The sequence below is a fragment of the Ranitomeya imitator genome, chromosome 4 (assembly GCF_032444005.1).
Source record: "Ranitomeya imitator isolate aRanImi1 chromosome 4, aRanImi1.pri, whole genome shotgun sequence".
Classification (NCBI taxonomy): Eukaryota; Metazoa; Chordata; class Amphibia; order Anura; family Dendrobatidae; genus Ranitomeya; species Ranitomeya imitator.
Genome location: NC_091285.1, coordinates 205,569,476 through 205,584,126, shown reverse-complemented (window position 1 = coordinate 205,584,126; position 14,651 = coordinate 205,569,476). Strand labels below are relative to the sequence as shown.

At 45.7% G+C, this 14,651-nt stretch overlaps 1 protein-coding gene across 2 annotated transcripts in view; it reads right to left on the bottom strand.

Annotated features, from left to right (window-relative positions):
* Window positions 1–6,697: 6,697 nt before the first annotated feature.
* Window positions 6,698–14,651, bottom strand: part of CCDC87 (coiled-coil domain containing 87) — a 145,953-nt gene continuing 137,999 nt past the window's right edge. Inside the window, exons 17-21 of one of the 2 annotated variants that reach the window (XM_069764311.1) lie at window positions 13,192–13,235; window positions 11,627–11,764; window positions 10,306–10,420; window positions 9,853–9,995; window positions 6,698–8,373 (exon numbers count right to left, since the gene is read on the bottom strand). In XM_069764311.1, the coding sequence (XP_069620412.1) occupies window positions 8,248–8,373; window positions 9,853–9,995; window positions 10,306–10,420; window positions 11,627–11,764; window positions 13,192–13,235 (566 nt within the window). In that variant the 3' untranslated portion in view covers window positions 6,698–8,247. The remainder of the gene's footprint in view (window positions 8,374–9,852; window positions 9,996–10,305; window positions 10,421–11,626; window positions 11,765–13,191; window positions 13,236–14,651) is intronic. The other variant, XM_069764310.1, reaches the window with a different exon arrangement.

Sequence of the window (14,651 nt, the reverse complement as noted above, 5' to 3'; positions counted from 1 at the left end):
GTGAGCCCTCACCCCCGGGGGAGGCTGTTTGTTTTGAACACGGTATGCCTCCAGGACCGCCGAACGGATCCACCGAGCAATTGTGGATTTTGAGGTGGGGAGCCCATTCCGACGCCCCTTCGAGACGACAAACAGAGGATCGGACTGACGTAAAGCAGCAGTTCTGGAAAGATAGACTCGGATAGCCCTGAACACATCCAAATTGTGGAGAGATTTGTCCAAAGGATGAACTGGAGAAGGGCACAACGAAGGAAGGACGATGTCTTCGTTGATATGAAAAGCCGAAACCACCTTCGGCAGGAAGGAAGGAACAGGCCGAAGGACAACTTTATCCTGGTGTAGGATCAAGAAGGGAGAACAACAGGACAACGCCGCCAACTTAGAAACTCTCCTGATCAAGGTGATGGCGACCAAGAAAGCTACTTTCCAAGAAAGAAGCGGGAAAGAAATGTCCCAAATTAGTTCAAAAGGCGCGCAGTGGAGGGCGCCGAGCACAAGGTTGAGGTCCCAGGGATCAACCGGAGGATGGTAAGGAGGTGCTATATGAGCAACCCCCTGAAGGAAGGTTCTCACCTGGGGAAGGGAAGCTAGGTCTCTTTGAAAAAGAATTGACAGAGCTGAGACTTGACCCTTTAACGTGCTCAGAGAGAGGTTCGAATCAAGACCCGACTGAAGAAAGCCAAGAAGTGAAGGCAGGGAAAAAACCATAGGAGACAGACTATTGTCGTTGCACCATCGGAAAAAGGCCTTCCAACACCTATGGTAGATACAGGAAGATGCCGGTTTCCTAGCCCTTATCATGGTCTGTTTGACACATTGCGAAAAACCTGCATCCTTTAGGACCGCGGCCTCAACGGCCATACTATTAAATTCAGAGACCGAGAATTCGGGTGGAAGAGGGGACCCTGCGATAGAAGATCCAGACAGTCTGGAAGTCTCCAGGGGATGTCCGATAACATGTTCACTAGCTCCGCATACCAGGCCCTGCGGGGCCAATTTGGAGCTACTAAGAGAACACAAACTCCCTCTGACTTTATCTTTTTGGCGACCCTTGGAAGCAAGGGGAGAGGAGGGAACAGATAGGCATCTGAAACTGGGCCCACGAGATCACGAGGGCGTCGCAGCCGACGGCCATTGGATCCCGAGATCTGAATACGTACTGGGGAACCATGTGGTTTGTTAGGGAGGCCAAGAGGTCAACGTCTGGCACGCCCCACCTTTGACAAATCTGGTCGAAGACGGGAGAAGAGCCCACTCGCCTGACATGAGCCCCTGACGGCTGAGGAAGTTGGCTTCCAAATTGTCCACCCTTGGGATGTGAACAGCTGAAATGGAGGGGACGTGGTTCTCTGCCCACTGTAGAATTTTTGCCACTTTCCTCATAACCTGCTTGCTGCGAGACCCTCCCTGGTGGTTTATGTAAGCCACAGCTGTGGCGCTGTCCGACTGAATGCAGACTGATTTTCCTGAGAAGAGGGACTGCCAGCAGAGGAGGGCTGGGAAGATAGCCCTGATCTCCAAGAGATTGATCGGGAGATGTGCCTCTTGAGCAGTCCAGCGACCGTGGGCTGTGAGGCGGAGAAAGACCGAACCCCACCCCTGGAGACTGGGGTCGGTGGTGATTATCTGCTATCGTAGAGGGAGAAAGACCTCCCGCGCAGAACGGAGGTGGAGAGCGTCCACCAAGTGAGACTGTCTCACATTGAGAGGGAGGAGAATGGGGCGGTCTAGGGAAAGTGGACTCCTTTCCCATACGGACAGAAGGGCCAGTTGGAGAGGGTGAGAATGGAACTGAGCATAAGGGACTGCTTCCATGGAAGCGACCATCTTTCCCAGAACCCTCATGCCGAGCTGTAGAGGTAGAGGAGTAGGATGCTATAGGGCTTTGATGCCCCTCCGAAGAGAAAGGAACTTCTCTCTTGTCAAGAAGACCTGGGCCTGAATGGTGTTGAATTCCATGCCCATTCTAGACGTTAGGTCGGAATCAAGGTGGACTCCTGTTCGTTGATTATCCAACCGAGGCGGGTCAACGTGTCCAGAGTGATCTGGAGGTTCTGACCGCAGTCCTGGCAAGACGGACCTTTTACGAGGAGGTTGTCAAGGTAGGGGATTACAAGAATCCCTTTCGATCGAAGGATGGCCATTACCTTCTTAAAGACCCTGGGAGGGGACGCCAGGCCGAATGGAAGGGCCGTGAATTGGAAATGCTGGTCCTGGATCGCGAAATAAAGGAACCTTTGGTGCTGAACACAAATCGGGAAGTGTAGGTAAGCATCCCGAATGTCCACAGAGCACAGAAATTCCCCCGATTCCATGGAAGCAATCACCGAGCGCAGAGACCATCTTGAAATGCCGAATCCGGAGGTGGCGGTTCAACTGTTTGAGATCCAAAATTGGGCGAAGAGAGCCGTCTTTTATCAGAACTACGAAAAGATTCGGATAAAAACTGGAAAACCGCTGGTTGGAAGGGACTGGGACAATTACCCCAGAGGCGCGGAGGGAATCGACAGCCTGGAGAAGCCCTGGGAGATGGGAGGATGAGAGAGGAAGAAACGTCCTCCTGGGGGCGAAGAAAATTCTATTTTGTAGCCTGATGTAATGATCTCCCTCACCCAGGCATTGTCGACCACCGATAACCTCTGTGAAGCGAAGAAGCCTGCCTCCGACCCTGGAAAGATTTCCAGGAGGGGGTGACCCGTCATTTGGAGGAGCGGCTTTTAGCTCTCCAGTGAGGGGTAGGTCGGAAAGAAGGCTCCCTTCGTTCCCTTTAAAAGGAGGGCTGGTCTTGCTCAGAAGCACCACCTGATGAAACGAAGGGGCGAAAGGATTGTGGACCCTTTCTATTGAAGGGACACCTAGGCTTAGATTGCGGCAGAGAAGTGCTCTTACCGCCAGTGGCGTCTGAAATCATTTGCTCTAGCTGTGCACCAAAAAGGACATGGCGAATGGTGACAATGTTGCTGTTTGCCCTAGCGGAGCAAGCAGCCGCATCCAAAGAGGCATTCAAGAGGTATTTCCCAGCAAGTGAAATCTGATCTGCTAAATCCGCTAGCTCCTGTGTGGGAGCCGAAGCTACAATGCCTCTGCGTAGGGTTTTGGCCCAATCCGAAACCGCTTTCGCCACCCAAGAAGAGGCGAAATTGGGACAGAGGGAGGCGCCAGAAGCTTCAAAGGCCGATTTGGTTAAAGCCTCAATTTGCCTGTCCTTGGGGTCCTTCAGAGACGCCACGTCAGGAATGGTCAGCACTGTCTGGGAGGATAATCTAGACACAGGCGGATCTACCTTAGGTGATTTGGACCATTTTTTAACAAGGTCTGAATCAAAAGGGTATAAAATGTCCAGACGTTTCCTTCCCGGAAAGCGTTTACCGGGATGTTCCCAGTGTCTAGATGTAGTGTTGTCAAATTCCTTTTGAAAAAGGAAAAACTCTAGAAGGACTCTTCATCCGTTTGAAAGAAACGGAGATGTCCTGAGAAGCTGCCTCTTCCTCCTTAAGCTCAAGCGTTTGAATAATGGTTGTCAACCATATCCTGCGTCTCGGAAGTCTGATCTGCATCTGAGTCAGATTCCGACTGAGAAGATACATCTGATCCAACGTCCGCCTGCAAAGAGGGGGAACGGGTAGAGAGGGGTATTCTGGCTGACGCAGTTGTGTCCGGAGAAGTGGATGAAGAACTAGACAGAAATCGCTTTCTGGGTCTTTTCTCAGGTCTGCCCCTATGAGGGTCTTGGACAGGTGCGAGCGAATCGCTGTGTGAAGCGTTCGTAGCACTGGTGGCAGTAGTCAGCAGTGGAATACGTTCTAGTACCTGAACCAGGGACTGAGATACTTTAGTCAAGTCCGAGACTGACTGAGACATCGCAACAGCCCACTCCGGGGGAGGGGGAATGCACTCATCCCTAGCATTAGGGGTCTCCTGAGAGACGGACATGATGGAAGGACTGCAGGAAGTACAGAAAGGCGACGGCTGGCCTGAAGCCCACTTTTTCTTACAGCGGGCACAAGCGTAGTGAATCACCATGGGAATATAGCCGGGGGCTCCTTGGGGTTGGGCATAGGTAGAGAGTGAAAAATACCAGAAGCAGAATGCCAGCAGACAATGCTGCTTAGGGAAGTAGCGGCCGGGTAAGGAGTATAGCAAAGCGAACAGACCTGGCGATCAGCGCGGTGCAGGAAAAGCTGTGTCCCCCACCTAGAAGAGGTCCTGGAGGGCGACGCGCCAGAGGTAATTAGCCGGGAAGACGTGGTATGCTGTGCCATGCGTGTGCAGAGAGCGCGCCAGAGAAGGGGCGTGGTCGAGCAAATAGAAACCTGCGACCTGATAGGACGGCGATATAGAGGGGTGTGGCCCACCTGAGCATGACCAATAGCAGTGCTGGGTTCCATGGAGAGATGTGCCCAACACTGAGAAGATCCGGAGAGGGAGCGCCGAAAAGCAAGGGGGCGTGGCCTCACGGAGCGAAGCCCGCCGGAAGCAGCGTCAGGGAAGCGCACGCTGCAGGGAAGAAAAGGCACGCATTTCAAATAAAGGAGCATCCGCTATGTCCCCCCAAACGTGTCCCCATAAAAGGAGCGCCTGAAACTGTGGAGAGCGCTACACAAGGTAGCGTTGTGGAGGCTGTGCTTAAAGAGGCTAAGTTCCTATGAAAAGGCAGTAACTGACCGAGGATGGACTGACCGAGGACGGACTGATGGGGGGAAGGATTAGTTTCTCTGTACCTGATCTTGTCCCAGTCGAGGATCATGTCGGGAGCCCTTGGGGAGTAGAAAGGGTCCTCGAAGAGGGGATCCTCCTTCCCACGCAGTGCCACAGCGCAGAAGACGGCGTCAACCCCTGAAAAGGGGGGAGGCCACCGAAGGTGACCGCCGTCTTCCTCTCAGCCCTCTCCGAGAGGGATGAGGAGGGGATAGGGCGAGGACTGGCCACCAAGATAGTCACCCTGAAACACCCATAAGCAGGTACGGACTGGGGCTGAAATTCAGCCCTGGCATTTGAAATCACACAGGCCCATGTTGTCCCCGTCACAAAGAACCAGATGGGATATATTACTAATATTACCCTGGATGGAGGAAAGAAAGATTTACTACAAGACCAATATTTCTAATGATACCCGTGGCTGCTGGGGTAAGTGATGGAGTCAGCAACTTTGTGCTCCATCACAACTGTTAACAGTATGGGTGTCCTGAGAACATCGAATCTGTTAACAATGTAGCAGGCAAGGCAGCCCATGACCAGACAGGCCCTTCTGGCATTTGCCAGAATTGCCCAATGGCCAGTCCGGCCCTGCCCATAAGGGTGACAAAGGACAGAGTCCTGCCCAGCGGGTCAGAGAGGGTGTGATGTGGATGATACCACACTGCTCTCTGGGTCGCATAATGAAGGGAAAACAGGGTGAGAAAAAACGGCACCCTGTTAGGCCTCTTTCACATTTCCGTCGGTACGGGGCCGTCGCAAACCGTCGGCCCGATGTACCGATGGACGTTGTGCAAATAGTGCACAACGTGGGCAGTGGATGCAGTTTTCAGACTGGGAGGAGGGGAGGAGGTGGCAGTTCCGACGGACGAAAAAAACGTTAAATTGAACGTTTTTTCGTCACGACGGGCTGCAAAATCACGACGCATCCGTTGCGCGACATGTGGCCATACGTCGCAATGCGTCGCTAATGCAAGTCTATGGAGAAAAAGCGCATTCTGCAGGCAACTTTGCAGGATGCATTTTTTCTCCAAAACGACGCATTGCGACGTTGGCCAAACGACGGAAGTGTGAAAGAGGCCTTACCCAGAAGAGAAATCTGAAAAAGAAAGGGGAAATGATTAATAACACACACAAAACCATGTAAGGAAAAATAAAGCAGATCTGGTGTTAGATCCAGGTCCACCTCCTACAGACACTAAGCAAAAATTGAGTTGCCTGGTGCCTGTCGGAGGGTGTATACTGCCGAGGAGGAGTTATCTTTCTTTATTTGCATAGTGTCAGCCTCCTAGCGACAGCAGCATGGTTACCCATGGTTACTTGTGTCCCCCAATGAAGCGAGAAAGAAATTATGTTTCCAAAATTGTGCTAATGTAAAGCAGACATATGGGTAATGTTATTTATTAACTATTTTGTATGATATGACTCTCTAAGGGCATAAAAACTAAAAGTTTAAAAATTGAACATTTTTTCAAAATTTTCGCCAAATTTCCGTTTTTTTCACAAATAAACGCAAGTCATATCGAAGAAATTTTACCACTATCATAAAGTACAATATGTCACGAGAAAACAATCTCAGAATCACCAGGATCCATTGAAGCGTTTCAGAGTTATGACCTCATAAAGTGACAGTGGTCAGAATTGAAAAAAATGGCCTGGTCAGGAAGTTGAAAACAGGCTTCGGGGTGAAGGTCGGTGTGCCAGTTTCTAAAAGGCGCCATGTGCATATACCTTTTAATCTGTTATCATCCTAATTGTATTGACTGTAAGAATCATCTTGCCAAGTAATTTTTACTGCACAGTGAACACTGTGAAAACAAAATGCCAAAAACCAATGGCCCAATTGCATCTTTTCACCATTTCAGTCCATGTAGAAGTTTTGTCTAGTGGCTCAGTACATTATTGGTAAAATAAATGGTGTACTCTAAAACTAAAACTTGTCCTGCACGTGCAAACATTATAATGTTTTTATGAAGGTAAAATATGAAGGAGAAAGGCTTGCTTAAGATAAAAGTGCATTTTATTAATAGATTTCGTTTTTTTCTCGTTACGGATTTTGTCCTATATGTACTGTAAGACCATATTACAGCCACCGATGCAGGAGAAGTTACCGTAGTGCTGATACTCTGCTGGTTCTTCCGCTTTGTATCTACTGTCCACTATCATGGTACATGAACATGATGTTAATGCAGGGTGAAAAATCCGCAACGTGTGCATACAGCCTTACAGTTACGTACTGTGTATCAATTCCATCTTATTACTCACGCATTCTAATTCAATATATTTACATACAACTTTATTAAAGGGGTATTCCCACTTCAGCCAGTCAAGGCTCATCTGCAGGTTATGCCATGGAGAGATGTGAATCCTAAACAGCAGCTCAAAAACAAGGCTCTTCTTGCACCAATGTGTTGTAAAAGGTGCATATATGGCCCTTCCTATTCATTTCTAGCAGATTTCCAGAAATAGTCAAATCTGTTTTTTTTTTTGCCTGTTTCCAGAACTCTCATTTTACTCAGTGGAGAGAGTCACACATGGATGTCAACTTTTCCACTGACAGTGAATCAAACCAAGGCCCGTTATCAAGATAGGAGCAGGGTTCCATGGGTGGGACTGATATCTACATGACATTGATGTCTGAGCTGGAAATACCCTTTTAAAGGGAATCTGTCAGGAGGATCGACCCTCATAAGCCGTCTATATCACATATAGGTTATAGGAGACTGAATAACATGATATCTTGATATCTGATGTATTAATCTACTTTTTTTTTTCTACATGCACATTGAGCTGTTAAGATCTATGGGCAGGACACAGATCTCCCTGATAATCTTCCTCCAGAGCTTATTTTAAAGCTGGAATCACACAAGCGCTTAACATCCGATGGGAGAACATGGGATGCGATACGCTAATAACACTCTGCACCTGCTCTGCTACGAGGGTGATCCGGGTGTCAGTGCTCTGTGCTCCGGTCCTCTAGCATGAGAGAATCGCAGCACAGGTGTGGATGAGTTGGAGAAAGTAATTTCTCCATTAAATGTCTCTGTGTATAAATTGGACTGCACTTGGATGACATCAGAGTGCAGTCCGATGTTTCACAAGCACCCATAGACTTGTATGGGTGCGAGTGAGCAGAGTCTCACTGACAATTGCAGCATGCTGTGATTGTTCTCTCATGCCAAATCGGCATGAGAAAATAATCGCTGATCTGCCCCATAGAACAACAGTGGGCCGAGTGCTATGCAATGTTTTATAGCATAACACTCGGCCATGTTATTCGATAGTGTGTCCCCCGGCCTAAATCACAGTCATTTACGTGTCTCACACCGGTAACGCCCCCCTTTCATTTAAAATAAGCTCTGGAGGCAGATTCTCATGCACATCAGTGTCTTTAACAGCTCATTTATATATTAAGAAATAAATGAATTTCTTTGGAATAAGACATCAGATCGTGGATATCAAGGTACTATTTTATTCAGCTTCTTAGGACCTACATGCCCATGTAGATGATTTAGGAGGGTTGATCCTACCAATAGATTCCCTTTAAGTGTCTCAGATTCCAGTTTTACACAGGGATTTTCTAAGATTCATTTCCATTAGGTTTTTGCGTCGATCTTGCTGCAACCAATAGAGCATTTCTGTTTTGTCCCATTTCATCTTCTCAGCATATGGTCTGCCCTGTAATACAAAAAAAATTATTTGTTAAGTACAAGAGCTAAGAGACTTTACTAACTTAATGTATTTGTGCCGGAAAACAGGAAAAACAAATTTTTACAGACATTAAGTAAATCTGGCAAATTGCACATAGCTCTCTAATATAAAAGGTTCACAAGAAAATATATAAACCTATGTAACCATATTTTCAAACTTTAATCCAAATTGGTCTGTGACCCGACGTCAGCCCTGCCTGTAATACGTTTTTGTAACTGAAGGGACCATACACATTAGATGGATGTCTGCTCAACCCGCCTATTTCAACTATACTGGAAGACCATCAAAGGCTACGTTCACACTATCAGTATTTGGTCAGTATTTTACCTCAGTATGTGCAAGCCAAAATCAGGAGAGGAACAAACAGAGGGAGAGTATAATAGAAACACGTCATCAAGTCTGTATTTATCACCCAACTCCTGGTTTTGGCTTACACATCCTGAGGTAAAACACTGACTAAATACTGAACATGTGAACATGGCCTAATGTGCATTGCCTGCCTACTTTCCCCCCGACACATGACAACATGGGAGAGGACAAGTTTGTTCGAATTTTAACAGATGATCCTTTTTATTTAGTGGGATAAGCTGCTGCCAAATGAGTGTACCAGTGGGAATCTCGGCTGAGCTCTTATGTATATGGAGGAGTCGGTAGAGGGAGCTGACTGCTGATGAATTGCTGACAGTTATCGAACGTATGTGGCCAGCTGTAGTTGTATCTTCATCTTTTCTAAAAAGGCAAAATTTGTGTAATGACTGAAAACCTACAATGCCTCATAATTTGGAACCATTCAGATAATTTGCCATTAGCTTACATTATCAACCGTCACAATTGAAAAGCTACATGTACTATCTATAATATAACGCTGGAAGCGTCACTCTGTCCGAAGCCTATAGAGACTGTGCAAGGGCAAGCGCCGGCGCAGTCTGGACCCCACAGAGTGACGCAGCCCAGGAGATCGCGGTATGCGTATGCACTAAATGCATACCGCAATCTCCGACGGAGAAGCAGGGATGTGCCAGGATGGGGCGAGTATGACGGGGAGGGTGAGTATGCGATATTCACCTGTCCCCGTTCTACCGCCGGGCACCGGAGTGTCTTCCGTGTCCTCTGGCTGTGACGTTCAGGTCAGAGGGTGCGATGACGTGGTTAGTGCGTGTCCCCTGCCTGAACGTCACAGCAGAGACCCGGAAGACACAGTGGCGCCCGGCGGTGGAACGGGGGCAGGTGAATATCGCATACTGTGATATTACAGTTTTTCTTTTTTACTAAATATGCAAAAATTTCTACATTTCTCTTTTTTCAGTCAAGGTGGAGTGCAGAGTGTACATTAATGAGAAAAAATGAACTTTTTTGAATTTACCAAATGGCTGCAATGAAACAAAGAGTGAAAAATTTAAAGGGTCCCAATACTTTCCGCACCCACTGTATGTGTAGAAAACTCACCTTGTAGCTGACTGTGTCATTAAACTTCTTCTTTATAATGTGTAATACCTTATAGGTCTCAGGTTCTATATCTGCCATTTGCTTGTGTAGCTGTTTCCTTTTCCGACTCTCTTCCATTCTTGCCATGGATGTTCCTTCATACCCTAAATGAAGAATAATATCTATATAATACTTCACTAAGCTACAGGGAAATGTAGCCAATGATTGTAGGGTTCCCTTCTACTAGCTTGCCACCAGGAAACAAACAATCCGCTGTGAATGGTGCGACTGTGGCTCTGGAGTCATTCAGAAGAGGAGCAGAACGGGGCTGGATCCCGGAGAAGGTGGCGGGAGGGGAGTATATTAATGCATTCATACTACACCATATGGATATATTATACACAGGTTTATTAATAAAATCTTCATGGGAGGGCTTCTATAACCATGTATTACACCACGTTCCATGAAGCTTACCTTTGTTGAAGAATCTGTTAGGATCAGATGCCGCTGTCTCAAACGTCTCCAGCTCAGCTAAGATCTTCTCTCTTCTCTTGATAAGTGTGATTGCTCTATCCCACATTTTGATGGCCTATGAAATAGTGGAAACATTTAATTTCATTTGCATTTGTAAGTAAAGCTTTGTTCAATGAATACATTTTATTTAAAGGGGATATGTCATCAGAAAATTACCTATTTAAATCAGGTTTTTGTGTTACATGTATCTTTTAAATGGGTTTGGATTTACGGTAATTTTTGAAAGACTTTTCATCCAGTACAGTCCATATAGTGTTTATTGAAAAAAAAAATAGTAATCTTTCAATTTTCACACTGGCCACTGTTTTTTTTTTTAAGACTAATACTCTTCTTGACAGGACAGGAAGTTTTCAGCAGGCTCCTTATCAGCAGAGGCTGGGTTAGTTATAGGTAACACCTATATACACAGCTGATAACGAATTATCCACCATTCGTAATAGGTGACATCATTACTGAACCTGCTCCCCCTCCTCTCTTCACAATGATCTTTGCACAGGCTCATTAGACACTTGAATACAAATATAGGGTTGGGGTCTGTTCATTGTGGTTTATATCTAGGTGCTGTTTCCTGAAACAATAGAAAGTTAGAGTCTAATAAATCCCCAATGGTCAATATGAAAATTCTATTTAATAATTTTGAATACAGATTGTGTATTTTCTCTGGAGAAAAACTCATCGGAAATTAAAAATTATGTTTCACGGTCCCTTTCCTTTAAAATATCATTCTGCATAAACAACAAATCTTGGCAGTTCCACCAGTGGAATTTTGTGTCCCATGGGTTAGAAAATTGGTTTATGCATGCAAAACAAGTCTGTTAGAGGGGTACTCCAGTCTACAAAACTGATCACATATCCACTGCATGCATGATGATTGTTTGATCCACGCGGGTCTCACTAGAATTGTACCAAACACCAGAACAGGGAATTCATGTTCTGCTTTCCTCTTGTTCTTCATCGGCAGCACAACCATGGCCAAAAGGAGTTGAAAAGAGCGGCCAATCGTGCATATGCCTCCCTTTCCATTCAAAGTCCAGGACACTGAACAAAATATCTCAGAGCTCGGAGAAGGCACACGTGCAACGTGAGGACGGTGAAGAAAAATGTCCCCAGTTCTGGCAATCTGTGGGACCTACTCTGATCTACCAATAGTAATGCAGGATTGTATTAGTAACAGGTGCTCCACAGCGCCCCTACTACCATCCTGGGAGAGTAGGCCAAAATGGGTTTATTTTGCTACCCACTGACTATACGTACACATTACCTCTTGTAATCGGTCTCGGTACTCATAGGAACTATATTTAATGGCCATGTCCAGCCTCTGGCTTTCTGGCACATAAAGTACAGTCCATATGGCGCTCATCTTTTTCTGTATATCTTCATGGCAAGGTGTTGGTTCTACCTATACATTCAACACATATTAAAAGGAGAAAACTTGAATTTAAAAGAGGACATTAGACTTGGTCACACGTCTATTTATTTTAGCATAAAAAAGTATTAAGAAGTTTACTTTTAATAAAAGTCCATAACTGACAGATGGCATTTGTAAGACGGGGGGGAGGAGGAGCTTGGTTTTCAGTCACAAGGCTATTTTGAGCCATGATAAATAACATAAGAGTCAACTGTGAGCAAGTTTTCTCATGGGGCAATTTTAGAGACACATCCCTTGCAACTATTCTAAATGCCATTATAATGACTAATGTCTGTGCAATTTATTTTTAGTGAACATACTTTTACGTTCAATAAGCCCCGTGAAGCAGAGCACTCCATCTGCGCACGCACGGCCTTGGGAAGATGGCCGCCGCCACCGATATTCAACCCGGCTCTGCTGCTCACATTGCATTCCGGGCCGCTGTGTCACCTCACCGGTGGAAGGGACCCTGCGCACGCCATACCGCACCTCTGCCGCCGCACCACCACTGCTGCAACCCCACCATGGACACCAGGCCGTGGTGTCGCCCACCTAAGCAGGAAGGGACTCTTCTCAGGTGCACGCCACACCGCATCACCCCACCTCTGCCGACACCATGCCTCCTGTGACCCTGCTCTGCCACCGCCAGACCTCAGGTAAGATACTGTAAATTCGGACAATAAGACGGAACAACTAAATTCGGACAATAAGACGGACCCCCATCTTATAAAAAAATCTTTTTTTCTGCAATTTTCACCCCAAATTTGGGGTGCGTCTTATAGTCCGAAAAATATGGTACTTATATTAGTCCGGCCCTCTAAAACCATCCCAATTTCTCATGCGGCCCCATGGCAAAATTAATTGCCTACCCCTGCCCTAGCTCCTTCCCCCAGTATGTACACATCCAGATTATGCTCTTCTTTGCAGGGCTATTGAGAAAAGTTGCCATCTGGAAGCCCACTCTTTTAAGCGGTTTGCTAGACCTGGTACTAATGCATCAAGCTGGCAGATACTCTCAAACCACACCTTATGGGTTCGCCACTACATTCTAGGGAGATATACCCACTTTAACAGCCATTTTAATTTCTAAACGTGGTCTTCTCTTGGTTTACTACTTATTTTCCTTGCTTATAATTGATTTTGCGGTAATTGAAGGTTGTTACAGACATCAGTGATTTAACACTGATTAGTCGAGGCACTGTATTAATGAGTTTGATAGGAATTGTCAGATGCGTGCCCAGATCTGAGCATAAGAACCCAGGTTTTATTGCAAAAAATACAGTTGCAAGAACTTCGGAACTTCCACTAATAGAAAGAACTGGTATACATATACATGGGCACTTCTGTACTCATCCTAAAACAAATAGTGTGATCCTTCTAACATGTTTGTGTGTACTTATTTCACATTTCACTATTACCTCATTTAGGATATCTGTGGCTTCCTTTATTTCACATTCCACATCTGCAAGAAAATGGGGAAGAGATGAATTACAAGAATGTCTAATACAGATAACTAGAAGGAAGAGTACATTTAGAAGTTTCTTGTTAAACAAATAACAAAACATATTAAATCCTTAGCAAGTTCACGATCTGACAAGCACAAATGTCCCTATCACCTAAACATCATCTTTAGGGCTCATCTCCACTTGTGTGAGAAAAAAACGGTCCGATTTACGGACCGAAAAAACTGATGTAACGTCTGCGAGTGCCATGCGAGTGTCATGCGAGTGTCATGCGAGTGTGATGCAATTTTTTTATCGCAACATCCGTATGACATCCGTATTGCTGTCCGATTTTTACGCACGGGTCTCCTTAGAAAAGCCGGCAATTCAGCGCAGAGTACAGTAAAATCACACTGACAGGTTAGATTAGAGTAGATATATACACATAGAATAGGTATATATACATATATATATGTCAGGGAGACACCTATATATATATATATATTTATATTTAATGCAGCGTGAGAGAGCTTTAAAGCTGGTAATTCAATTACCGGCTTTTGCTTTCTCCTTCACAAACCCGACATGATATGAGACCTGGTTTACATACAGTAAACCATCTCATATCACCATTTTTTTTGCATATCCCACACTACTAATGTCAGTAGTGTGTATATGCAAAATTTGGCCGTTCTAGCTATTATATTTAAGGGTTAAATGGCAGAAAAAATTGGCGTGGGCTCCCGCGCTATTTTCTCCGCCAGAGTAGTAAAGCCAGTGACTGAGGGCAGATATTAATAGCCTGGAGAGGGTCCATGGTTATTGGCCCCCCCCTGGCTAAAAATATCTGCCCCCAGCCACCCCAGAAAAGGCACATCTGGAAGATGCGCCTATTCTGGCACTTGGCCACTCTCTTCCCATTCCCGTGTAGCGGTGGGATATGGGGTAATGAAGGGTTAATGCCACCTTGCTATTGTAAGGTGACATTAAGCCTAATTAATAATGGAGAGGCGTCAATTATGACACCTATCCATTATTAATCCAATTGAATGAAAGGGTTAAAAAAAAAACACACACATTATTAAAAGTTATTTTAATGAAATAAAAACAAAGGTTGTTGTAATATTTTATTTAACGCCCAATCCAATCACTGAAGACCCTCAATCTGTAAATAAAAAAACATAATAAACCAACAATATACATACCTTCCGAGGATCTGTAAAGTCCAACGATGTAAATCCTTCTGAAGGGGTTAAAACATTTTGCAGCCAGGAGTTCTGCTAATGCAACGCTACTCCTCGCTGCAAAACCCCAGGGAATGAAGGTAAAGTAGGTCAATGACCTATATTTACCTGCATTTGCGGTGAGGCGCCCTCTGCTGGCTGTTCATAGATCGTGGGAACTTTCCTAGAAAGCCTGGGAGCTTTCAAGGAAAG